General features: G+C 32.3%; 2 protein-coding genes across 2 annotated transcripts; both read right to left on the bottom strand.

Annotated features, from left to right (window-relative positions):
- Positions 1-383: 383 nt before the first annotated feature.
- Positions 384-5959, bottom strand: LOC134238921 (uncharacterized). The gene is made up of 5 exons (XM_062721039.1): positions 5853-5959; positions 4907-5037; positions 4610-4777; positions 849-895; positions 384-472 (listed from the first exon to the last, which is right to left on the bottom strand). Exons 1-5 carry the CDS (start codon positions 5906-5908, stop codon positions 428-430), a joined length of 447 nt encoding a protein of 148 aa, XP_062577023.1. The 5' UTR covers positions 5909-5959; the 3' UTR covers positions 384-427.
- Positions 5960-23147: 17188 nt separating this feature from the next.
- Positions 23148-24819, bottom strand: LOC134238920 (uncharacterized). The gene is made up of 3 exons (XM_062721038.1): positions 24439-24819; positions 24002-24329; positions 23148-23891 (listed from the first exon to the last, which is right to left on the bottom strand). Exons 1-3 carry the CDS (start codon positions 24757-24759, stop codon positions 23668-23670), a joined length of 873 nt encoding a protein of 290 aa, XP_062577022.1. The 5' UTR covers positions 24760-24819; the 3' UTR covers positions 23148-23667.
- Between the last annotated feature and the right edge of the window lie 730 nt (positions 24820-25549).

The following is a 25549-nucleotide window of genomic DNA, read 5'->3' as shown; positions in this document are numbered from 1 at the left end:
TTATTATTCGTCTATTATTTACACACTGAATTAACGACTGAGTTTTACGTTATTTTCCGATCATGACAAGGAGCACACGGCGGGTGTGATGCCACCTCCAAAATTGTTTTAGGGGTCCGTGCTTAATTGCTCTGCTCTTATTTGTATTGTTTATTGGACTTTTAAGCTTGAAAACTGTTTTATATCTCCATATATTTCATCATAAATTCAGGAAAATTGTCAAAACTACTCCCATTTTTTTTAAGAAGAATCAAACAATTCCATCCTCTACAAAAATGTATAAAATAAAATGATTGAATCTTTAAAACAATCAATTCAATTTTTATCTTTACTATAATAAAAAAAAAGAGAAGTAAAGCTTTAGGTAAAAGTCTTTTTATTTGTGTATCTTCAATGTTGCTCAATATCAAATACCGCTCCATATTCGTCATCCCACTAGACCATTCCCATTATTATTACTGTTAGGATGAACCTGCGAAACAACAAGAATTTAAGGCCTCACCTATAATTATTAATATTAAAAATATTAAAAAAGTGTCTCCATCTGTTCTCAATTACTGTGCTTACTATGAACAAATCAACGGTTTTACGATGAATGATCGGTAGACCTTAAAGTATAATTTATCAACCTAAAAATGTGAATATTTCCAAAAAATGTACTAATTCCCTAATGACTGTGGAATGTTTTGATTAATTGCAATTCTAAAGCTCGAAATAAATGACTATCAATATATATCAAAGAATAAGTCAATTACATAGTTCAAGTGTTTCAATTACAATTAAATCAATTAATTGTTTTTCAAAATTGATCAATTAATTCTTATTCAATGTCAGACAGATATACCAACCGCTGATAAAAACGCAGCAAACTCTGCCTCCGTTACACTGTGGTCACCTGAAGTAAACAATTAATTACAAATAAACAACAACAACAACAAACAGTTAAGGGTTAGCAATTTATTCTATAAAAAAACTAATACGGATTTCCTTCTTTTATCAATTGTTAAAGCCAAAAATATATATAATAGATAAAAAATAAATTAAAAATACAAAAAGACGGTCGCAGCTATTGCATTTTTTCTGCAACAGCTGCTTCCGTTAATTCTAGTAATAACAAACAAAGAAAACATTTTATTGTTTAAATATAGATATAATATAAACCAACTTTTATTTGCGACGACTTTATTTCGCGATTTACAATGATAAACTACATCGCGACGATTAATTTTCGCGATTAAGCTTTTTTTCATTTGTTCTTAGACACAGAGACTTTAAGGACTGGTTCGCGGCGAGAAATATTCGCGAATATTAAAACATTCCCTGCTACAGCTTAGCAAATTCGTGACTATCATGTCAGGATTCACCAATAATTAATACTGAGGAAAGTGATTGTACTGGCCAGCATCAATGAGGTCTATAACAATGAAATCAAATTAGGTGTTCATGCGCAGTGATGCCCCTTGTTAAATTCCGTTACTGTAAAGAATTTTAAATTTTAAACATTTTTTTTAAAAGTCAAATCAAATATCAATAAAGTGGCTTTAAAACATTTCAAACAAAAGTTATTCGAGTTCAAATAAGTTCAAATAATTGCTTTCTAAAAAAATATCACAAATTCCCAGTTATAAATTGCATCATCTATTTTAACATTCATAAGGACACTTGTTTAGATTTGTTTAGAATGTGTCATTTTTACGCTTTAAAAAAAGACACTGGATCCAATAAATTTGTGGAACCCCTCGGGTTCAAACAAGAATACCGCAATCTCGTTTAAAGTCATCAATTCGTAAGTTCTATGGTCAATACAATGAACATGTCAACAAATACAGTCAAACGTAAAGTCAAATGCGGACTGACGTTGTTCATACAAATTGTTAGGCCATTATATACACACTGAATTGTCGACGAATTTCCCCGTTATTTCCCGATCATGATAAGTAGCACACGGCGAGAGTGACTGGTGGACAGGAGATGCTCACTCCTCCATGGCACCTGATCCCACCTTTGATGTTTTGGAGGTCCGTATTTGCTCTGCATCTATTTTGTATTGTTTAAAGGGCTTTGATCTTGTATACTGTTCGTTATCTCCATATGATTCATAATGATTAAATATCAGATCTTGAAAGCATGCAACAAAGGTCAGTTACTAACGACAAAATTTGTAGTTATATGATTTAAGTGTATTTAAACACAGAAAATGTCTGATTATCGGGAAAACCTTGTCATACATTAAATCCTTGGAACAAACACTTAATACAAATCTTGATTTTTCAATGAATGAAGTTTAGTCTTGAAATAACGTAACTGTAAGTAATCTGAATTGTTTCTGAGTATTTTTTTTTACATAAATAGAAGGGAAGGCTATTCAAATTCAGCGTTTTAAATATGGTGTAGATTAAGTGGATCAACAATGTGGCAATTGTTTTAGGCTCGAGTTGCGGAAGTACTGTGTTGATAGCATTGATAACAAGCTAATTCAGAGAATTTGTGTCCCCACTTCAGGAAAAAAGAAGAGCATACGCGGATAGTGGGAGGGGGGATTAAGCAGGGCTTCTCTAGATATCGTGCGAAAACGAAAGAGTTAAAACAGAAAAAAAAATATTACCTTGACTTTTGACCTAAAAATCAATTGGTTTCTTCCTTATGTCACAGAGAATTGTTATTTAATTTCATTGCAAAAGCTCTAAAGCTTTTTGAGATTTTGTGCGGAAACGAATGTGTTACAGACAGAAATACAGACGGACGGACAGACAGACAGGCAGACTGAAATTAATATCTACCTCATTTCTTAATTATCTACACCCTTTAATTTCGAACGAAGAACTATACTTTTATCACCTACGAATAAAGTTAATGTCTCCTTGTCGATTTGACACAAGGGCACTTTCTAAGATTCAAGAATATTAGCAGTCTCTTTTAAAGTAATCATTTCGTAAGTTCTATGGTCGATGCAATGACATTGTCAGCAAATTAAAGTTTTCATTGAGTCAAATGCTTACTGACGTTTTTTCATACTAATTGATAAAGTATTATTTACACACTGAATTGTCAACAGATTTTTCCGTAGTTTTTCGGCCGTGACAAGTAGCACACGGCGGGTGTGACCGGTCATTGGGGGATGCTCACTCCTCTAGGGCTCCTGATCCCACCTCTTATGTTTTTTTAGGCCTTAGTTTTTTCTGCCCCTGCTTTGTATTGTTTAGTAGACTTTTGAGCTTGAAAACTGTTCATTATCTCCATATATTTTCATTTATAATCTTAAATAAACATTTGAGCAAAATAACCATTATCCTCACGCTTTTTTAAAAAACCAGATAAAAGTAAAATAAAATGGTGGCGAAACAGAATATGATCGATTGATTAATTGTATATTGTTTAACGACGAGTTGGCAATATTTCAGCCATATTTTGGCCTTGCGAAACAAAATAAGAAATTATCTTTAAAATGGGATGATAACGAACAGTGAATGTTATTAACAAATCTATAAACAATACAAATTTGTGAAGAGGGCATGAAAACATTGACCTTTTGAAAATCCAGAGGTTGGACCATGCCCCGGGTTCATGAAACATCTTAAGCTTAAGTCAAAATCTCTATTTGATAATAAAATGTTGTAGAAGCCAAGCAGAACAAAATTAAATGTTTTTCAATATTGATTCTCAGAATTGTAGTTAATTGCAAATTTCGAAATGAGTTCAATAATTCATAAATATTTTAAAGGCGATTGAAAATTTGACTTAAGTCTAAGTTTGTTTCATGATCCTGGGGCCAGGTGCCAAGGAGGAGAAAGCATCCCCTTTTGACCGACCCCACCTGGCGTCAGCTCTATATATTGATCGAGTAGACAGAACATTCCGTGGTGACTTTGTTGTTTAATTCCCTCTCAGAAAATTTTCACTCACATGGAGACACCATTATTTGGTGAAGGGAGGCTCGAAATCTGAACCTATACTCGACACTCAGGACCATTGAACAGTGTATGCGCCAAACACATACTGCGACACGGGACCTGAATTTATACCGTCTCCGGTCTCCACGAGACGAAAAGATTAGCTCCTTACTCCTTGATTCTAAAACAGTAGCTCTAACCACTGGGCCACGCGCTCGATTATTTCATGGTGTAATTCAGTTTACAAACAAAAGGCCTAGCAATTGATATGAAACAAGTCAACTAAAAAATGTCCAAAGATAAGTTATACATGAATTTGCTAACAATGTCATTATAAAAACTTTTGATTTACGAAATATCGACTTTCTACGAAATTGTTGAAATCCCTGTAACATCAACCTATCTGTGAGTAGCATGTCTCAATTAAAAACAAATTATCTTACTCAGAGCATACTCTTAGGTAACGAATAAATCAGGAGATATGAACACTATATGCAAATGATATCGAGAAAGTACTCTATAAATACACTTAGGGTAGCAGACGATGATAAAAGATGATAAATAGGTGTGGCTGATTCTGTGGTGTCTTTTATTTCAAGTTCACTGGAACATAGGGAATCGACATATGAATGAAAGCAAGAATTGTTTATGGCCCCAAATGCAAAAACAGACGTTGCCACTGATGAACTTTAAATATATTTATATATCTGTCTACTGACCATGAGGGCTATCCATAGCCCTAAAATTGAACTCTATATCAATCTTAGTCAGACAACCGTTCTGATCCAAATCAAGGTGGTCGAACAGGATGCCGGAAATATGGGGGTTGTCATGGTAATCATGACTCCACTGCTTCACGAACTCTGCTCTTTCCGCACAACCATCTCCTGAAATAGTGTTCTTATAGATAATATTGAACCATTTGGTGTGTTGTTTTCTTAATAGAGGGTAAATACATGTATGTAAAGAATTTGAAATTTTGAGATTACTGCTGACAACAAATGTAAGAAAGTTACCGTCGTGGTCGAATCGAGTGACAATGGAATCAAAAATTTCAGAAATGGTCAGGTTCCCGTCATGGTCCTCGTCGACGTTAGCAGCTACACGGTGTGCGATCTCCTCAAACGTCAGACCGCCAGCTCCAGCACTAAAAATCACCACAAGGAGATAAATATAGTAATTTACAGTTCATGTTAAAAGGTGATCCAACCTCAAGTTTAGTCCATCGTTATTTTTGTGTGTACAATACCAGTATATAATTTCGTTTCAATAAATGACCCACAGTCAAGTTAATTTCATGTCAACAAATTGTTCATAGTCAATTAATTTTATGTAAACAGATAGTTCACAGTTAAGATTATTTAATGTCAACAAATTATCTACAGTAAAGTTAATTTAATTGCCCACAGTCAAGTTAATTTCACGTAAACTAAATGTTTACTGTTAAGTTCATTTTTTTCAACAGATTGAACACATTCAAATTAATGTCTTGTTAACAAAATGTATACATTTAAGTTTATATCTACAGGTTGTCCAAAGTCAGTTGAATTGTTTCTTTTTAAAAATTATACCAGAATTGTGCTAATTAACATTGTATTTCTTAAATAAATGTAAGTTAAAATTGACCCATCAACAAGATTACATTATGTTTAACAATGCTCTTATAAAGAATTTTATATCTAACGATTCTCGAGAGGGACGTTCAACAACATACAATCAATCAATAAATCATATGTAACGTTGTTTTTGCTTCTTCTTTACATGTGTTAACCAGCTGTATAAACGACATCTCGATTAGTTTTCATTTTAAAGACAGATTATCTGTAAATATTGACCTACATTAATGCTCACCATATTTTTGAATAGCTGAAATTGTCAATTTTACTTCTTCCTATAAGAGTTCTTCAATAATCTGGATCAGTAGAAATAAGTGAAAAAAATAGATTAAATACAAAAGCTTACCCGAATACAACAGAAAGAGAGGAGAGAAAGATCAATATCTTTAAAACTGTCGACATTTTCGTGATACAAGTGGAAGTGGTCACCTTCAGCTAAGAGTACGTTACATGATAAGCGCCCACAGTAGCGTTCTTTGTACTGTATTGCACATTGTACAATGTCTGCATGTGTGAGTGCACTCTCCACGTTTTAAGTATATTACATCAATATTAGAATATGTTTGAATTGAAAAGAAAAGCTGGGAGATTTTTTTATCACACAATAATTTGTATGATTCTTAACAATAATTGTTTTAAGTTATGTTAAAATAATTAATGTTTTTTAAATATATAGTACCAATGACGAAATTGCTTATCTTGGAATATTTTTGTCACAAACAAATGGCGGTATAATACATTCCTTCGTTGTTTTTTATTACGAGAGCAAGAGGATGTTTGGCTTGAAATCTTCCAGTAGGTGTCAGGTCTATCTCCAACATGTTTTAAAAATTATATCACTGGATCAGAAATTTTCCAAAGTTTAATTCTATCCTCAGAATTTTATCTCTGATTTTTAAACAAATTCAAATAATTGATAAACACCCTTAAGAAAAAAATAATCGAAATTTCATTAAAACATTTACACGGACACTATTATCATTAATCCAAGCGACAAAAATTGAATCTCCAGTCAGGGGCTCTACCCACTGAGTTATCTTAATATTGGTAAACGACTTTAAGTGAGCAAAAAAAAAAAAAAAACAAAACAAAAAAAACAAAAAAAAAACCCCAACAAAAAACAACAACAACAACAACAACAACAACAAACCCTTCGAGTAGTGATGAAACATAGCAGTACCACGTAAAAGTGAATACAAATGTCCAATCTTTGTTTGAGTGCCAGGACAATGCAGAAATAGGTGGAAAGTGGAATACTTTCTTTCTAATAATGTCCATGATTGTACCGGGTATTTCTATAATCGAGGAACATGTTAATTAACATGTTAACATCGTTAACGACATCATATGACTGTATCCAAGAAATGTTAGCTCACATAGAAATAAATAAATGTATGTACTGTATGCGGATTTTAAGTAGTTTCAACTTTAAGAGATTGTCTAATTCCATTTAACAGTTGATTCAAAAGGGGTTTGAACTACATGTAAGTAAACGAGAAAAAAACCAACATTTGAAAGAATGCAGATGAAATTTAGAACTTTTTCAAAAATTAAAAATCTGGGAAGTCAAATTTCCATACGTCAGAACGTTACACATTGAAATAATTCTATTCTAACCTCATTTTATATTTAGAAGGGGTTGTAAAAATGATTTGAGGATTTAATGCATTAATATTATCCTAAATTGTATATCAATGATGTAATTTTTTGATAAAAAATATGTAAATATACCATAGTTCATTTTAATATCAGAAAAGTGTAGCAATTCAAAAAAAATTATCTGAAATTTATACTTAAAATTCTTTGATCAACTAAATTCAAACCTTTGATTGACTATAGTGAACTATTGTATACTATTGTTAAATATAGTACTTTTTTGTTAGGAAAGGATGAAAAATAACTATTGTTATTTGACAATAAGTCGTCGATATATCTAAACGTCAAGTTGAAGGCCAAAGCAAGTGTTTCTTCTTTTCAATTAAGATTTTGAACAAATTCTGCTTCATATGAATTTAAATTGGAATTCAAATAGATTGTTGGAAGACCTGGTCTCCAAAAACCAATCAGAAATTCGGGCATCTTTTAAATATAATCTTCAGAGTATTTTTTTGTACAATAGGAATAATTTTTAAAATCATAAATATATATGAAATTCTTTAAAAATTTCATTTTTATGAATTTTAAGTTTATGTAAAATAAAAACCCATCTTTGTTGGTAAAAATATTTAATATTTTATGAATGAAAATTACGTTACTACATAACCTTTTTTGTTCATATCCCATGAAGCATTTACATGCGTGCATTGAAAATTTCTTTTAAAAAATGAGAAAAGGATGGTATAAATACAAAGAAAACATTATATAAATTAAAATGAAAGTTGAATGTATTCTGTCAACATTGACATTGTATTAAAATTACAGATAAGTGATATTCTAAATACAGGCACGTAGCATCGTTTTTGAAAGTGGGGGGGGCCAACCTGAGAAAAAATTTTTTTTACTCACCTGAAAAAGTTGACAAGCAAAAAAAAAAAAAAAAAAAAAAAAACGAAAATTAAAAGTTGCCCAAACTCGAAAATCCTATTTCGTGGGGGGGGGGGGGGGGGGGGGGGGGGGGGTTGTTTGTTTGTGTTCTTTGAACAGTTTAAGGGGATTCTGTCAAAACGTATCTGGAGATGATGTTTGCAGCTTTGGGTAAGTGAGACATTACGTACCAGTATGTCTTAAAGGGTTGATAACTATTTCTTATCTTTTAGTATTGAAAGAACTTAGAAATTGCATTTATTTTAGAAATATCCGTGTATGCTGTACGGGTTTCAAAGCTGTCGGTAACAGGTGTGTTGGTAGGTACTTTTGATGACGACAAGAAAGTTGAAATTATACATATTCTGTTTCCAGAGTATTCTTGGATTAAAATACACATAACATAAGTTAAACTGTACGTGGATTTTTAACGATTCAAGGTTTTAGGCATGGGGAATGAATCCGAATGTTATTAAAAAAAACTAATACACTGAAAACTAAAATCAACAAAATAATTGCATTATAAATGATAGTTTAGTGATATAAAATTTTTAGAATGTGATCCGGGGTACCGGGGTTATAATTGTTCCTTACCCTGTCCACCCAACCACTACGGACGAAGATGCAAGCGGCGATGTGACTGTGCACCTTACCAATATTGTGATAAAGAAAAGGGGTGTTTATCACGTAAGTAGTTAAAGTACAGATTCTGACGGGTGGGGGTTAAATTTTGTTTGCATTCCTTGTTTTCATACATTACAAAAACAAATAAAATGTACTGCGGTTTTGCAAATTAAAAGAATGACGGTTCTAGCAAAGACATTTAACATTAAAAAAAGGATAGCTGAAATCGGAATTTTGCAAATGGACATTAAATAGAAGCAGTATCAATCTTACTAAATCTCATTCTTTTACCACAAATAATAAATATGAACATCTATCATCCATTATAATATGATTTTGTGTGACAATGAACTGTATTCTTGCAGGATATCATTGAAATGAAAGGTACATATTGACGCGAAAATTAACAAAAATGCCAAATTGAATTTAAATAGCTATTTTCACTGTATCTAGAAATGAGACAGTTTTCGTTTTATAATTTTATAATGTTAAAAAAAAAAAATCAGACTTTTTTTGTCAGGATCACAGGCACTTAAGTTATGAACCCCTCCCATGTCCCTCAACCATTCCATTCTTTTGAAATAAGGGATCGTCACAATCTTTTTATTTTTGTTTTCGTGTATTCTTTTACTAGTATTAATTACGTGTTATTTTTTAAGAAACCTCTCTCTGCCCTGCACACTAAAGAGTTCTGATTCTATGGAAAAGTTGTGCAGTAAGAGTTATCTGCCCTTAGATCTAAATCCCAATAAATAGAAATTTACAATATAGTGTTCAATTTGTAATCAATTAAGGCATATTAATATTTTAAAAGGCAAGGATAAATTTATTGAACATATTATTCACATCTTCTCTCCACAGAATTGATTTCTGTTTACTGATACTATGTTGTGTTTGAACATTTTTCCTGGGGGTAAATGCCACGTACCATTAGATAAATAAGCTCAATATTTACATCTCTATTCAACACAATTTTCACAAAACATTTTTCTTTCTTCTTTTCATTTTTAAGTGCTTCTGGTGCCTTCCGTGTATCAAATACGTGAACCCGTTTTGTTCAGACTGATTAAACTAAAAGCAACTGTTAAGTTGACAGTCCTGAAAGATCTGAAATAATTTAATCTAATCACTTGAATTAATTTTTCAACGACATTAAATGCGTTTTATCCCATCTTTAAAAAACAAAATCTGTACGAGCTCTTGGCCTAGAAATATTGAAAAGATATTTTTTTTTATGAATGTTTTAATTAAAATGTATTTAATTTTCATGACATCGATGAAAATACCAACGTTCATGTAACACTCGGTCGCTTTCACCTCCAATGTCTAAAGTCTACTTGAAAAAAAAATTTGGACATGTACGTCAGATCTAGGATCTTGTTGTATTTATTTTGGAAATTAATTAATTAATTAATTTTGATTTTTGTACATATCAAAATTCATAAAAACCAATCCCATAAAATAATGCATCAAGTTAAATTTTAACTTCCTTACAGAAGTTAAAAATAAAACGATTTAATACGGATCGTTAAAAGTGTTTGATACATTTCATAACCTTTTGTGTATGAGCAATATGACGTAGAACTAAATGCATAGATAAAGAACAGTAATAAAGCTTAAAAGTCCATAATTTGAAACCATACGGATCGAAACCAGAACAAACACGGACTTCAGGTGTCACGGAGGAGAAAATAACCTCATAACTTTGAAAAAAAAGCAGTGCACATTCGAATAAATAATATATTGCATTCTTTGACAATAGCATTGTTTGTATTTTTAGATATTGAGAAATGTTTACTTAAACGAGGCAGATGATATTATTGTTTCATCAACTTATTTGTAGTTTACAATGTACCTCGTTTCAGAAATGTTCATAATGTATGCTCTTGCGTTTTGAATCAACTGGAATAAATAAACGCCATATGCAGGATATCAGCTTAGATTTTCTTAAATGAGATAAACTGTTGAAAACAAATAAACGAATAACGATTATGAATAAAAATATGGAGAATCAGATAACGAACAGTATTCCAGATCAAAAGTCCATAAAACAATACAAAATAGGAACAGAGCAAACACGGACCTCCGAAACATCAGAGGTGGGATCAGGTGCCATGGAGGAGTGAGCAACCGGTCACATCTGCCGTGTGCTCCTTGTCATGATCGGAAAATAACGGTAAAAACCCTTCGTCAATTCAGTGTATAAATAATGGACTAACAATTAGTATGAAAAACGTCAGTCAGCATTTGACTCAATGATAAATTGTATTTGCTGACAAGGTCATTTTATCGACCATAGAACTTACGAAATAGTGACTTTAAACGAGAAAACTGTAATTCTTGTTTCATCAAATTGTTTGTCAATAATCTACCTCGTTGTAGAAATTGTTCAGACGTAGAACATGCTCTTGCGTTTCGAATCAACTGAGATATGTCAACTGCGTACCAGGTGATGAAGGTATATTGCTGCATAAGTAAGGGAAGTTGACGATAGAAAAGTTAAAGTCATCACGTTTATCACAGAGCAAGAGTCTTGTTTAAAGTAAGAATTTTGTTCTATGTTCGATATAATGACCTTGTCAGCAAATTCAGTCCATCATTTAGACGAATGCTGACAGACATTTTATATTTTTTTTGTCTGACCATAATTTACAAATTCAATTGTCTAAGAATTTTTTCGTTTGTCTGGTTATGACAAGGACCTCACGATGGGTTTGACTGGTCTACAGGGGATAATTTTTGTCCCTGGTACCTGATCCCATCTCTGCCTTTTGAGGTTTGCTCTTCTCCTAATTTGTATCGTAATGTAGACTTTTGAACTTTGAACTTGATTACTGCCTGTTATCCTCATATTTACGTCCACTAAATATTTTCCCTTTATTTCTTATACAGACCACTGCCATTAATCAGTGCAAAAACGACACTAAGCAAGCCACGTGCATAGCGTTCTTGAACAATGGCTATTTCAACAGTTATGCATACAATGACATAGCCATCTATATTACAGTATTTAACATATTCAATTTTTCATTCAATGTTATTTTCATACAGATGTAAAAATAAAGGAAGAAATCCATTTCTTTGTTAGTACGGAAATTAACATCACAGCTATCGCAGAAAAAATTGTGTTTATTATTTAAATAATTCATCAACTAGAGTGACAGTATCGATGTTGGAAAGGTTGATGATGTCTTGATTTCCACACTTATAAAAAAAGAAATCTTAGAAACCCTATTATGTCATTTAAAATTAGGAAAATGTGCGAGGCATTATCAAAAAGTTCGTGGACTGAGGCTATAAAATTAGTACTATGCAGTCTGTGCTTTCAAAATTTATATGGGATATAAAACAACAAAAAAATAAAGAAAGCTGAAAAGAGCTAGAGCCACTTTGGGCATTATTTGGCCCTGAGAATTTCTGAAAAATCAAAACCGCTCGTTTTAGGTTGCAAATGCAGTATTTATCACTTGGAGTGTTGGTGACCATGTATCTATTAATCGTGACGTAATTTCCCATCAAGTCAATGCATTATGACGTCATTAAATGCGTCATTTTCCTGATATCCTGTAAATTCTTTTGAAAATCACCTAAAATTGAAGCGTTTTTCAATTTTTCATTTAGAGCACAACCTCCGATCCAAAATATGCAAATACACAATGAAAACTCTGTTTCTGAAGATCATGAAAATCATGTTTTATTTTTTGGATCGTGGGCTGTGCTCATATTTTAATTCTTTGCTAAAGGTAGTCAAATACGCATGTTTTTTTGCAAATTTCAAGAACATTTCATTTTCTCAACCCTGTTTTCCAATATGTGGATTCTCAGAAACAAAATTTTATTATAAAAAATGAAAGCACAAAGTGTCTACTTTATTTTGATAAATGAAATGGGAAAGACGGTGATAGTTAATTAATTGATATTTGTACAGGGCCAATTTATGTATAAGATGGCTCTTGCTCTTTTAGCTTGATACGTTCATTATTTGCCAAATTATTATAAAATAAAATCGACATTATATGATCACCCGGCGCTGTCGCCGTTTAGTTTCATGACGTCCGACAACGTCATTGGTTTTTAATGTCCGCTTCTTCTACCTCATACACTTATTTTGATGAGATTCTCTGGAGCTGAGTAAGGACTTAATCCCGCCTTGTTTATTATGACTTTACAATGAATGAACAGCGGCTTTCAATGAATATAATATAACAAATGGATTTAAACAATGGGAGAGATCCTCACTCGATTGTGCCAGCATATTTTGCTTTTGGGAGTTCAATATCTACAACTCATGATCAACGTCATTTTTTGACGTGATTGATTTTTCACACCTTGACTACAAATCGACATAAACTGTAAATCCCCTTTCTTCCTGAATCTATTTTGACATTAAAAGACAAGTACTTTGGATGTATATTATTTCTCTGTAGCCAGTTTAAACATTATTAGGTCTATACCAGTAATTCCAGACGCAAAACTTTATAGAATGTTGTTAAAGGAAACCCCTCCCCCTTTTGATTTTGTCATTTAAAGGCCTTCTTTGTTGGAACACTCCGTGTAAAATTTACGATAAAATTTCATAGAATTCCCAGAATGAATTAAAAACTTCATATTTTATTTAACAATTGTGTCCCAACGCTTACCTGAATAAACGAAATTTTTGGATGTCACATGTTCATATCAACAGAGTTTTTCTCAGTTAAACTAAGGTCGCAGAAACGTCGTGTTCGAGGTTGCGCCGCCTTGACATACCATTGCCTACAAAATCATTACTAATCTATTAAAGAATAAATATTTTGATTAATTGTTTATTCTGTCGATAAAAAAGATGATGCTTACTAGATATTTAAAAATTCATTGATGTACCTAAAGCGGTTTTAATTTTATGGCCTTAGTCCACGAACTTTTTGATAACCCCTCGTATTATCAAATAAGTAATGGGAATAAACTTATATTGTGGTTGTATATAAATCTTAATTCCTTTAATTAGGTAATCCCAATATACTAGTACCTAGAAGAACAAATTAAAGACCTATAATTATACGAAAGACTTCGAGGTGTCTGTAAATAAAACCTTCAGACAAGCTCTAGGTGCATTACTTGGCAAGTTTGTTTATGCTCCTGTATAACAACTTTTATAACTATCTTCTCCATAATTATGTATAGGTTATGGAATTTATATTTTTATCGGTGAGCTTGAGATAAAGGATACCACAGAGTCGGACACATCTGTTTCTTGTTTGGATATTTTACTTGAAAAAGACGTTAATAGTCATCTACCAAACAAGTTCTTTGATAAACGTGATGACTTTAACTTTTTAATAGTCAACTTCCCTTACTTACCTTTCACCAGTAATCTTACTGGACAGAGCTTCTATACCAAAACTTGGGAAAATCTGAACTGCAAATCTTCTAATGTTGTCTATGGAATAGAATGTAATCTGTGTGGACTTATTTATGTCGGTGAAACCAAGGGATCGCTTAACAAAAGAATATCAGGTCATCGATTTCAAATAAATCATGGTGGTCAGCAGCTTTTATATAAACATTTTAATTCACCTGATCATTCTATTTTATCAATGAAAGTTAGAATTCTGGAAAAGATTTATCACCACACAAATAGTCCGTCGTTGAGTACACCTTTCCGTAGACAACGTGAAGAAGTTTGGATTAGGAAACTAGGGACAGCCTTTCCCTATGGATGTAATGACAATGTCGATAGTGTTGGAAATCTTTCAAGCCCGCAGTGTAACAATATAAATGTGATGGGACTTTTTAACAATACTCAGAGACGTAAGCGAAGTCATTGACATCGTTCGTACAATAAACCTGTAATACACGACGTCTCTTTTGATTCATTACTACCTTATGTAAATCAACAGTTAGGTCTACATCATGTTCGAACAAAACTTTACTCTGTCCCTTTGAAACTTTTAAATAGTCTTCTTGAAAAGGCCAAGGAACATCCAATTTTAGATTCCTCGACACCTGAATATAGGCTCGGTTCTGTGATTATGGACATTGCATATCATAGGCTTTTTAAACCCGCACGTTTCACGGAAGAAAATGCAGCTAAAACAATCCGTCTTTTCCTTAATCTTCAATATGCCAATAAAGGAATTGACGCGGTTAATATAAGTAATATTCTTAATCATAAAAGGGTCCAGTCTTGTATTCCACCATATTTCAAGTTAAAGACTACACCTTGTATTTCCTACAAATATACATCGACCATTGCTTCCAAACTTTTCAATTACAAAAACACTTTACATGGCCTGGATATCGACTATCTGAAAAATAATCCCCCTTCGTGTTCATGTTCTTCTTCGCCATATAACTATAGTCCTGCTGGACACGTTATTACAGGTGACGTAAAAATAGTTCGTAATGAGGACCTTAGATCACTTATTTTAAAAGGTCCTAAATATAGGGAACCCCGATCCTTCAACTGGCGTCGGAATTTCATAAATATTATGGATTCTGTAGAAAATTACGCCAGACGATGGGCCAGATATGAAAAAGAAGACATTGACACCTTATCAGAATGGATTAAATGTATCAGATCCATGTTAAAGTCACGTATTAAAAGATTGAGGGGCAAAATGAAAACCATCTATCCTTCTGTGTTCAATAAACCAGAAGTGAAAAAAGAATTAGATAGATTACACGATCAGTACGTACTGGTTCCTGCCGACAAAGCAGGTAACAACATTGTCTTCATTTGTAAGGCTCATTATATAAATTGCATTCTAGAAGAACTTGGATTTAATTCTACAAGTGGTAATCCTACTTATACTCATACTTCTCTTTCTAAGGAAGAAATTCTTCAAAATCACCTGTCAGTTTTGAATACTTTTAATATTCCACAGAGCCAAAATGAATTTGAATTACCTTATATATATTGGATTCCGAAACTTCATAAGAATCCTTACAAACAGAGATACATTGCAGGTTCCAGTAAATGTTCAACCAAGCCTCTTTCGTTACTTCTCACTAAAATATTGACAGTAGTGAAGGAAAAACTTCAAGAGTACTGTACAACTATATATTCAAGAAGTGGTGTAAATCAGATGTGGATACTTAAAAATTCTAAAGAACTTTTGGACAATTTGAAATCACAAGACTTTACAAAAATCAACAACTTAAAAACTTACGACTTTTCAACTTTATACACAACAATTCCCCACGACAAATTAAAATCCAGGCTTTTTGATATCATTGGCAGCTGCTTCTTCAACAAAAATGGAACTCGTAAATTTACTTACCTCGTCACTGGTCATTTGAAAAATTATTTTGTTAAAACAGATTCTGATTGCACACATAAGTACTTTGAAGTTGACATCAAGAAGATGCTTGAGTTTCTGATTGACATATCTATGTGGTTTTTGGAGATCAGGTATTCCAACAATCTATTGGAATTCCCATGGGTACAAATTGCGCTCCGTTATTAGCAGACTTATTTTTATATTCATATGAAGCAGAATTTATGCAAAATCTTATGCGTGAAAAGAAGAAAACACTTGCTGTGGCCTTCAACTCGACATTTAGATATATCGACGACGTATTGTCAATTAATAATGATAATTTCCATTCCTACGTCGACACGATATATCCTGGTGAGCTTGAGATAAAAGATACCACAGAGTCCGACACTTCTGCTTCATACTTGGATATTTTACTTGAAAAGGACACTAATGGTAATCTAACAACCAAGCTATATGATAAACGTGATGACTTTAACTTTTCTATCGTCAACTTCCCTTACTTATGCAGCAATATACCTTCATCACCTGCATACGGAGTATATATATCTCAGTTGATTCGATACGCAAGAGCATGCTCTACGTATGAACAATTTCTTAAACGAGGTAAATTATTGACAAGCAAGTTGATGAAACAAGAATATCAACAGTCTCGTTTAAAGTCATCATTTCGTAAATTCTATGGTCGATACAATGACCTTGTCAGCAAATACAATTTATCATTGAATGAAATACTGACTGACGTTTTTCATACCAATTGTTAGTCCATTATTTATACACTGAATTGACGACGGATTTTTTCCGTTATTTCCTGATTATGACAACGAGCACACGGCGGGTGTGACCGGTCGGCAGGGGATGCTCACTCCTCCATGGCACCTGATCCCACCTCTGATGTTTTGGAGGTCCGTGTTTGCTCTGCTCTTATTTTGTATATTGTTTAATGGACGTTGAGATTGAATACTGTTCGTTATTTCCATATCCTTACTGTGAAATCACATATTTTCGAGGGGTCAAATTTTCGTGGTTTGCGGAAAGACTCTTGAATCATGGGGATTTGATTTCTTGGATTAAGAATTGTTGAGCAGTTATGTATGTAACATTTTATATTTCGTGGAGGACATGAATTCGTAGGTCTCTTCATACCTCGTAAACAACGAAAATTAACCCCCCCCCCCCGAAAAATTGTGATTTCACAGTATGCACCAATATAATTTCATCACCTGCATACGGAGTTTATATGTCTCAGTTGATTCGATACGCAAGGGCATGCTCTATGTATGAACAGTTTCTAAAACGAGGTTAATTATTGACAAACAAGTTGATGAAACAAGAATATCAGCAATCTCGTTTAAAGTCTTCATTTCGTAAGTTCTATGATCGATACCATGACCTTTTCAGCAGATATAATTTATAACTGAGTCAAATGCTGACTGACGTTTTTCATACTGATTTTTAGTCAATTTTTTAAACATTGCATTAACGACGGATTTTTTTTGTTATTTTCCGACCATGATAAGGAGCACACGGGGGTTGTGATCGGTCGGCAGGGGATGCGCACTCCTCCGTGGCACCTGACCCCACCTCTGATGTTTTGGAGGTCTGTGTTTGCTCTGCTCATGTTTTGTATTGTTTTATGGGCTTTTTATCTTGAATACTGTTCGTTATCTCCATTATTTTTCTTTGATACAAAAGCTTCCAAATATTGGTATATTTACTGATTTAAAGCAAAACAAATCATAACACAATTTTGGCAGATTTAGATATTAATTTGGACCAAACGTTGTGATTGGTATGAAGAGAGAGCAATAGGTTGTAACATGAATTAAGAGGGAGCATATGCACGAAGCATTAAAAGGAAAGAGGGCATTTTTACATAATTCGTCCGAAGATCAGCAAGGCCAAAGTGATTTGTGTAAGATTTCTGCTTATTCACATTTTGTTTATAAAGTATTCTACATCTGAAGCGATGTATTTAACGATATGAGTATATATCAACATATAAAACAGATACTATTTATTTCATATTAAAAGTTTTTTTTCACTGATAAATGTAGAGACGAGGTTCTTCTTTGCCTTTCAAAGCTCGCTTAACAAATATTCATTATAAAGAAAAGTAAAATCTTTAATACTTTGCCTCACTTTGAATACCCTGGTACTTTTTTATGTAAATAAATATACGAGCAAATCTAAGTAAGTCCATTAAAAGATAAAGCGTTATCAAGCTTAAAAGTCAACTGAAACATTACAAAAAACTGGAGCAGAGTAAACATGGATCTTAAAAAGCATCAAAAGTGGGATCAGTTGACATGGAAGAGTAGGGGACTCGTTGACAAGTCACAGCCGCCGTGTGCTCCGCGCCTTGATCTTGTAAAAGGTAAATTTTATAGACAATTTTGTGTGTAAATAATATCAGGTTCACTTGAATAGTTATGAAAATTGATAAATTGTCGTCGAATTGCCCGTATAACTTCTCGTATCATACTTTGACATTTTCTTGGAAGTCAAAGTGCATTAAACTGGTTATGTCGCAATATAAATACTGTTTTTAAATGAGCAAAGTTTTCCCGAATCATTTGTAATGGAAAATTAAATCGTGATAAATAATTATTTAAGCAAATCATAAGTATCAGATAAAATTTAGCTTCCTGGTCCAATTTGCTCTAAAATCAGGTGGCTTGAAATAGAAATTAATGTTCGTATATTTCCATCATTCATTCGAATTGCCGGATTTCTGGAAATGTGATAATTAATTGCATTTCCTTCTAAAATTCGATATAAGTAAGTTGTGTTGTTCTATATAAACTATGAACTCAGGAAATGGAACCAATTGGATTTTGTTTTGAATGTTTCAATCATTCATTATATTTCAAATTTATTTTAACAATGAAACTTTGGGTATTTGCTTGTCTGTGTCCTTTAAACAATTTGATGGTATTCTGTCAAAATGTGTATGGAGATGGTGTTTGCAAAACCAGGTAAAAGAATCCTTACTTACCATTTTTCCGTTAAAAAGAGATTAAACAATGTTTTTTTGTCTCTTTTTTCAAAAAATATTTTTGTGATAGAAAAACTAATTTAAAAGGATATAATTATATATTTTCTAGAAACATCAGCTCATGCTGCAAGGACTTCAAAACTGTTGGAAACAAGTGTGTAGGTATGAACCTTTGATAACAAGTATAAAGCAGAGAACAGTAAAATAAAGTTACTTTAAGTCATATTTCAGATATATACTTCTTAAACTGTAGGTTATATGTAGATTTCTGAGCATTCTCAGCTTTTTTAAAGTTTGGAAGATTTTCTTAAAAATCTTGTTGAAATTGTAATAAATTAATCGCCATTCAAATAAAAGGTTATGTTATATATAACTTCCAGAATGTGATCCTGGTTACCATGGCTATAATTGTTCCTTGACCTGTCCTCCCAACTACTATGGACCAAGATGTTATAAAAAGTGCTACTGTTTACCTTATCAGTACTGTGATGGAAAAAGAGGCTGTCTGTGTAACACGACCAGCGGTAACTGTACAGATCCAGGTGAGAAACTTTTTCATTTAATTTTTACAGACAAAAGGTGAATGATTCTTTTTTTCATATCAGTCAAAATTAGTACACTTTTACGTGCTTTTAGCGCTCTCTGACCTTAATATAATATAAAATAATATTACCTATACAATCTTTGTTTGACATTACATTTTTAATAATAGAAAAAAAGCTTTGCGTATCATTCAATTGTCTCCACAAGAAAGATTCTAAAAGTCAAGATGAAATTTAGTTTCTTCCGAGTTTATTTTCCTTAAATTCAAACGTAATCGTATCATTTTATCTATGAAAACACAGTATTAATTAATTACGCTATAGAACCTAAAAACGAAAAGTCTGGTAATTGGTAGTTAGATCTGAGCTTTAATTCCCAATAATCTTCTATTCTTGGTAAAGGAATATTTACGTTACTATCATAATATATTCAGACTTGATTGGTATGTTTTGATGTATTTCAGAAAATGTGAAATAATCGTTTTATAATTGTAATATAAAATAAAATTCAAAAGGGTAAGATATGGCACAAAGTGATCGATCACAAAAAATTCTATGAAAACAAACCTTTTAGATGAGTTTAGATAAAGGATGGTTTATACTTTTTCAAGAATAAGGAGAATTTATTTGTAACCAAATAAGATGAAGTAAAAATTTACTTAGATATTTTGTGGTTCTCTTGATTCGGTTATCCAGACTACAGATAAATATAGTGTACAAAATGTACATGACAATTTTAAGAATATTTTTAGTTAAAGTTTATGATAAGCAAGCGTAACATATCTACTAAGTTACTATCTCCCCTGTAATATCAGTCGTTCTCCTGTTTGCTGCTTTGGTCTCCTGAAATTGGTGAAACATATGGAGGTATGTTAATTAACAAATTACTGATTTCAGAAATTGATCTACTGGTCCCATTTTATCATAAAACAAACATATCTTTTGAACACTCAATTTTATACCACAATTTTATTTAAGAATTTTGATGAAAAAGAGTAATACAAGCAATGAAGGGTGAAAACAATTTCAGCAATGATGCATTGAATTTTTAACATGTCTGTGTTCTTTTAACAATTAATGGTAGTCTGTCTAAACGTAACTTGATATGATACTAAGTCTTGTAGTTACAGGTACGTGTTTCATTACTATTATGACCTTAAAAAGTGATTAGTAAGTCTTAAATTCTAGAACTGAGAGAATTTAAAAATGTTTACATCTAGGCTGCATTATAATATTATGATTTAGTGTTCTTTATTCTTGCAATATATGTATATTTATATTAAAAGTACATAATAACACACAAAAAAAATTAAAAAGCTTTAAATCGTTTTTATTACATTTCCGCAAAATATGTGTCCGACAAAAAGTAAAATATAAGGTGCGCAATGGCACTATGGAACAAATTTTTTTTTAAGTCTCATGACGTATAATTTAGTGTTAAAAGAGATGGGTACTTAAATCGTAACAGACAAACTGTCGGACGGTTGGACCCCCTATCACCCTGCTTTTCAAGCGGAGATTATAATAATTTTTTTCTAAGAATCGATAAAGGTGTTTGATGAATTCGATAATCTTGTGTATGGTGTAGACCTAAATGTATGCTCGATGTTCTTGTGATGTATATTCAATTCCATTTGATGTATGAAATATATAAAGAACAGAAATCAAGCTCGAAAGTCCATGCATTGAAATAAATAGGATCGGAAGCAGAGCTAGCAGAGACCGCAGAGTTGAAATCAGGTACCATGGAGGAGTAATGAAGCATCACATGTATGAATAAAATCAGTAAACTTTCGACTAAATTGGATTAGATTGCATTTCTTGACAAAAACATTGTTTCCATTTTAGGTATTGCTAAATGTTAACTCAAACGGACTGGTATCCTTGTTTTACTAACTTTTTTAGTTTACCTCGTTTCAAAATCTGTTCGTAAAGCTATTGAATTTTGAATCAACTGGGATAAAAAAAAACAGCATAAAAAGGATATAAAGTAATACTTTCTAAAATAAGATCTTACAAGATAAGACACTGAAAACAAATTAATGAAACAGGAATATCATCAGTCTCGTTGAAAGTCACATTGTGCAAGTTCTATGGTTGATGCAATGGCTTTGTAAACAAATAAATCCACCACTGGGGCGAATGCTGACCGAGATTTTTTTTTTCAGTTAAATTTTCTGATTATTATTTACAATCTAAATGTGTACAAGTATTTTACAATCATTTCTTTATTTTATATCATTTAAATATTTTACAACTTAAATTGGTAATCGGTTTCATAGCACATTGGTAACCCATACACCAAATACAACAAGACGTTACAATACACAAAATGTTAACAGGAATATCATATAACTCACTTCTAATATTCTTGTTAGCAAAGATTCTTATTATTCATTCCAATATAGATAGGAAGGCAAATAAAAGACCACTCAAAGGCAATGAGGCTTCTATTAAACCAAGCAGAACCTTCAGATAAGTTTCTAGTGCAGAACTAGGAAAGCTTGAATTGGCTCCTGGGTGGCCTCTACCAAAACTAAAAGAGCAAGAGCCACTTAGGGCCTTTTTTGGCCCTGACAATTTCTGAAAATCATAACTGTTCAGTTTAGGTTGAAAATGAAGTATTTAGCACTTAGACTGTCTTTGGCCATGTATCTATTGAACATGACGTAATTTCCCCTCTAGTTAATGCATATGACGTCACAAAATATGTCATTTTCCCATATCCTGTAATTAAATTCGTTTGAAAATGGCCTAAAGTTGAAGCAATTTTTTTAATATTTCATATAGGCACAACCTCTGATCAAAAATACCGGTATGCAATTACATAATGAGAGATCTATTTCTGAAGTTTAAAAAGCATTTTTGGATCGTGGGCTGTGCTCATATTTTAGTTTTTTGTTGAAGGTAGTCAAATACACATGTTTTCTGCAAATTCAAGAACATTACATTTTCTCAAATTTTCTTTTCCAATACATAGATTCTCAAATAGAAATTTTAATATAGGAATTGAAAGCACATACTTATTCTGATATATGAAATGGGAAAGAGGGTGATAGTTTATTAATTGATTTAAAGACAGGCCATTTTGTGCATAAAGTGAACTGTGAACATTTTAAACTGTCTTCTGCTTAAGGGAGCTCTAAACACTGACAATCAGGATAATTTAGGACTTTATAGAAATATATTTTATAACTGAGTTCATTAATGATTTTTTAAAAATATTTTCATACAAGGATGCCACCTTTTTTAATGAAATAAAAATGATAGAAATAAGGGAATATGTAGGAAAGTGAAAAAATGTTTATTTTTTACATAAATAATTTTCTCCAAAATTTCTCGAAGTCCTACATCATTGTTACATAAACTAACATACAAAAAAAATTAAATACATAGAATGACCTCAACAGTTCAGAAATATTTTGACATTTTATACAAAAGATTACAAAAAATGTCAGGATAATCACAGATATTTTTTGTATATATGGAATTTCTGAATTTTTCTACAAATTTAAATAAAGGTTTTGCCATTTGGTGTACAAAAAATCATATCTTACATAGTGGAGCCAGGTTTATAAGAGAGATAAAAAATAAAATAACATAACTTTACAATTATAAAAACAAAGGGAAGTAACTCTTTACAACTGACTTGACAAATAATTGGACACCGAGTTCATTATTTTTTTACACTTTGTAACTCTTGCTTTACCATTTACAATTTCTTGAAACAAGTTTTTTACTCCATCTTCACCATTTCTTGTGTGTGCTAGTTTAATATAATTCATATTCAAACCAGATTTTGCAATTTTATTTGCCATAAATTCTGTAATCACTTTTCCATGGACTAAGACGTCAAGAGATTTCAAATTGTCATTCTTTACTGAAGAAAACTTTAGATGCTGTAAAACATAATCGTACATGACACTTTGACTCAACAGAGTGTTGAAAGGAATGTTATGAAAGTTCACTAAATTTTGTAGGTCCATAGCATCAGTTAGAGCACAATGAGAAACCCCTGTTGACTGGATTCCTGCATCTCTCATAAGAGACTCCTGAGAAAAACTGCCAGTTTGTGTCTTTAAATCAGAATTTTTAAAAACCTCCAAAGTGTCGATAAAGCCGGCAATACATGTATTCATCACAATATTTTGTGACATAATGTTTTGAATAAATAATGGAAAGTCAAACCGTAATCCATTGTGGCTCACAAGAATGTTAGAATTCGAGTCCGATAGCCACTCTGAAAACTTTTGGAGTGCTGATTTCAAGTCTGTTCAATGTTGCAAGTTTTTGATCCCTGTAGTAAAGTTCATGGTTTTTCATATGGAGACCAGTCACACAAGTTGCATTTGCAGATATTGTACCATTGGGTTTTATGTATTTTTGAAATATATCCTGTCCTCTTGCAGCTCCTATTTCCAATATTTCTGCTGATGAACCTATAAGACAAATCTGAGACAATGTATCTCTAGAAAAAAAAATGTATATATACATATATCAATGTCTCATGGAAATACATGTGTATATATATCTATATATAAAACTTTACCTAAACCTGTTGTTTCTAGGTCAAAGTAAACAAATGTGCTATCAGTATTTCTTAGTGGTATTCTCTCTGGTTCAACAGTGGCACTTGGAATGGAATTGATGTCCTGCTCCTCATCCATTTTCTCTAGTCCAACCGACATTTCATATGTTTTTCCTTCACGCACTTCTTTACAACCCTGATCTTGACTTGAGGATTTCCTAATTTGGCATCTCCTTTTCTTGTACTCTGCACTACTCTGTCTTATCTTCTGTAACTTTCTTTTTCTGTCCATCTTTTCAACCGCCTTTTCTGTATAGGCTCCAGGAGACATATTCAGTTCATCATTGACCTGTAAATATACATGTAAACATAATCATTACTCATTTACATGAAATGAGAATACATGTATATGATTATTTTATATTGCATAATTTTTTCGATTATTCAAATATACTTACTTCTTGTATATAAGACTTTCCAATGTTTTTCTGTGCAACAGCTGCAGCGATTCTGAAACTTGTACTTTCTGATCCTGACAGAAAGAGGCTCTTTGGATTTTTTGATGCAACGATGTGATTAAAACTTTCACATGCTTGTGTCGATCCAAGATCAGATAGTTTATCAGCTTGTTGTGCATACGTCTGAATAATGGCTTCCAAGTCCTTTTTCAACTCTGGACATGTTAGATACCTGCTGTATGGAAGATTCCGTGGAAGGTAACTTGCTGGATTCCATTTATATTTACACCATGAAGGGCATGCCAGATGGTCTCCATACATATGAGGAATAATACACAATAAGGATTTTTTCAACTCTTCAGGTTTTTTCTGGTTCTGGGCAAGAACATAAGAAAAGCATTTCTTTAGGTGTGTCATAGTTTTTCTCTAAGTTGTTGATACTTTTTGAATCTTTGCAAATCATACAGTTTGTTTGAAAATGTTTTCTTTAGGTGATTTCTGTCACTGAATTTTGTAATACTTTGCTCACACTCTTTCCTTGCACGTGAAATTGTCGTACTGTCATCATCCATTACTAATTCATGTGGATGGATATGATCTTTTTCTAAGTCTTTCAACATCCCCACAATCATGTCAGACTCCATAGCTTTGGCTGAGCCATCCCAATTCTTCCTGGAAATTAAAATATAAAAATAAACATGTAAAAAATATAAATATTATACACTGTATTAATTAAACAATAAAATACTTTCTTTGTTTGTTATTACTGGAATGAACGGAAGCAGCTGTTGCAGAAAAAATACATAACCCGCGTAAGCGGGTTATGTAAATTTTTTCTGCAATAGCTGCCACTGTTCAGTCCAGTAATAACAAACAAAGGAAGACATTTATTTTTTATATTTATATCTGTTTAAATAATCAATTAAAGTAGGATTAAAAAGATTAATTATTGTATTAATGATGCGAAGGTCTTTATACGTTTCATTGATGGAACAGCCACTGATTAAGAAATCTGTACCGGCGACATGCCTATTGTAGTTTATGCAGTGATGAACGCAATGGGGTTTCTTAAGAAATAAAGGAGAAAATATTCAGTGGATGTAAATATTTT

The sequence above is a fragment of the Saccostrea cucullata genome, unplaced genomic scaffold (assembly GCF_032062105.1).
Source record: "Saccostrea cucullata isolate Sc308-1 unplaced genomic scaffold, CSIRO_AGI_Scuc_v1 ctg383, whole genome shotgun sequence".
In the NCBI taxonomy this organism is placed as follows: Eukaryota; Metazoa; Mollusca; class Bivalvia; order Ostreida; family Ostreidae; genus Saccostrea; species Saccostrea cuccullata.
The sequence above is the reverse complement of the archived record's forward strand: the minus strand, read 5'-3'. Positions and strand labels throughout refer to the sequence as shown.

Bases quoted from the DNA above. Each gene is read 5' to 3' on its own strand.
- LOC134238920 (XM_062721038.1), bottom strand. From the start codon at position 24,759: ATGTATGGAGACCATCTGGCATGCCCTTCATGGTGTAAATATAAATGG. The intron at 24,330-24,438 runs GTAAGTATATTT...GTATATTTACAG, and splicing joins GAAAGTCTTATATACAAGAA to GTCAATGATGAACTGAATAT. The intron at 23,892-24,001 runs GTAAAGTTTTAT...TTTGTCTTATAG, and splicing joins CCTAGAAACAACAGGTTTAG to GTTCATCAGCAGAAATATTG.
- LOC134238921 (XM_062721039.1), bottom strand. From the start codon at position 5,908: ATGTCGACAGTTTTAAAGATATTGATCTTTCTCTCCTCTCTTTCTGTT. The intron at 5,038-5,852 runs GTAAGCTTTTGT...GGTGATTTTTAG, and splicing joins TCTCTTTCTGTTGTATTCGG to TGCTGGAGCTGGCGGTCTGA. The intron at 896-4,609 runs GTCAGTAGACAG...TGTTTACTTCAG, and splicing joins GGCTATGGATAGCCCTCATG to GTGACCACAGTGTAACGGAG.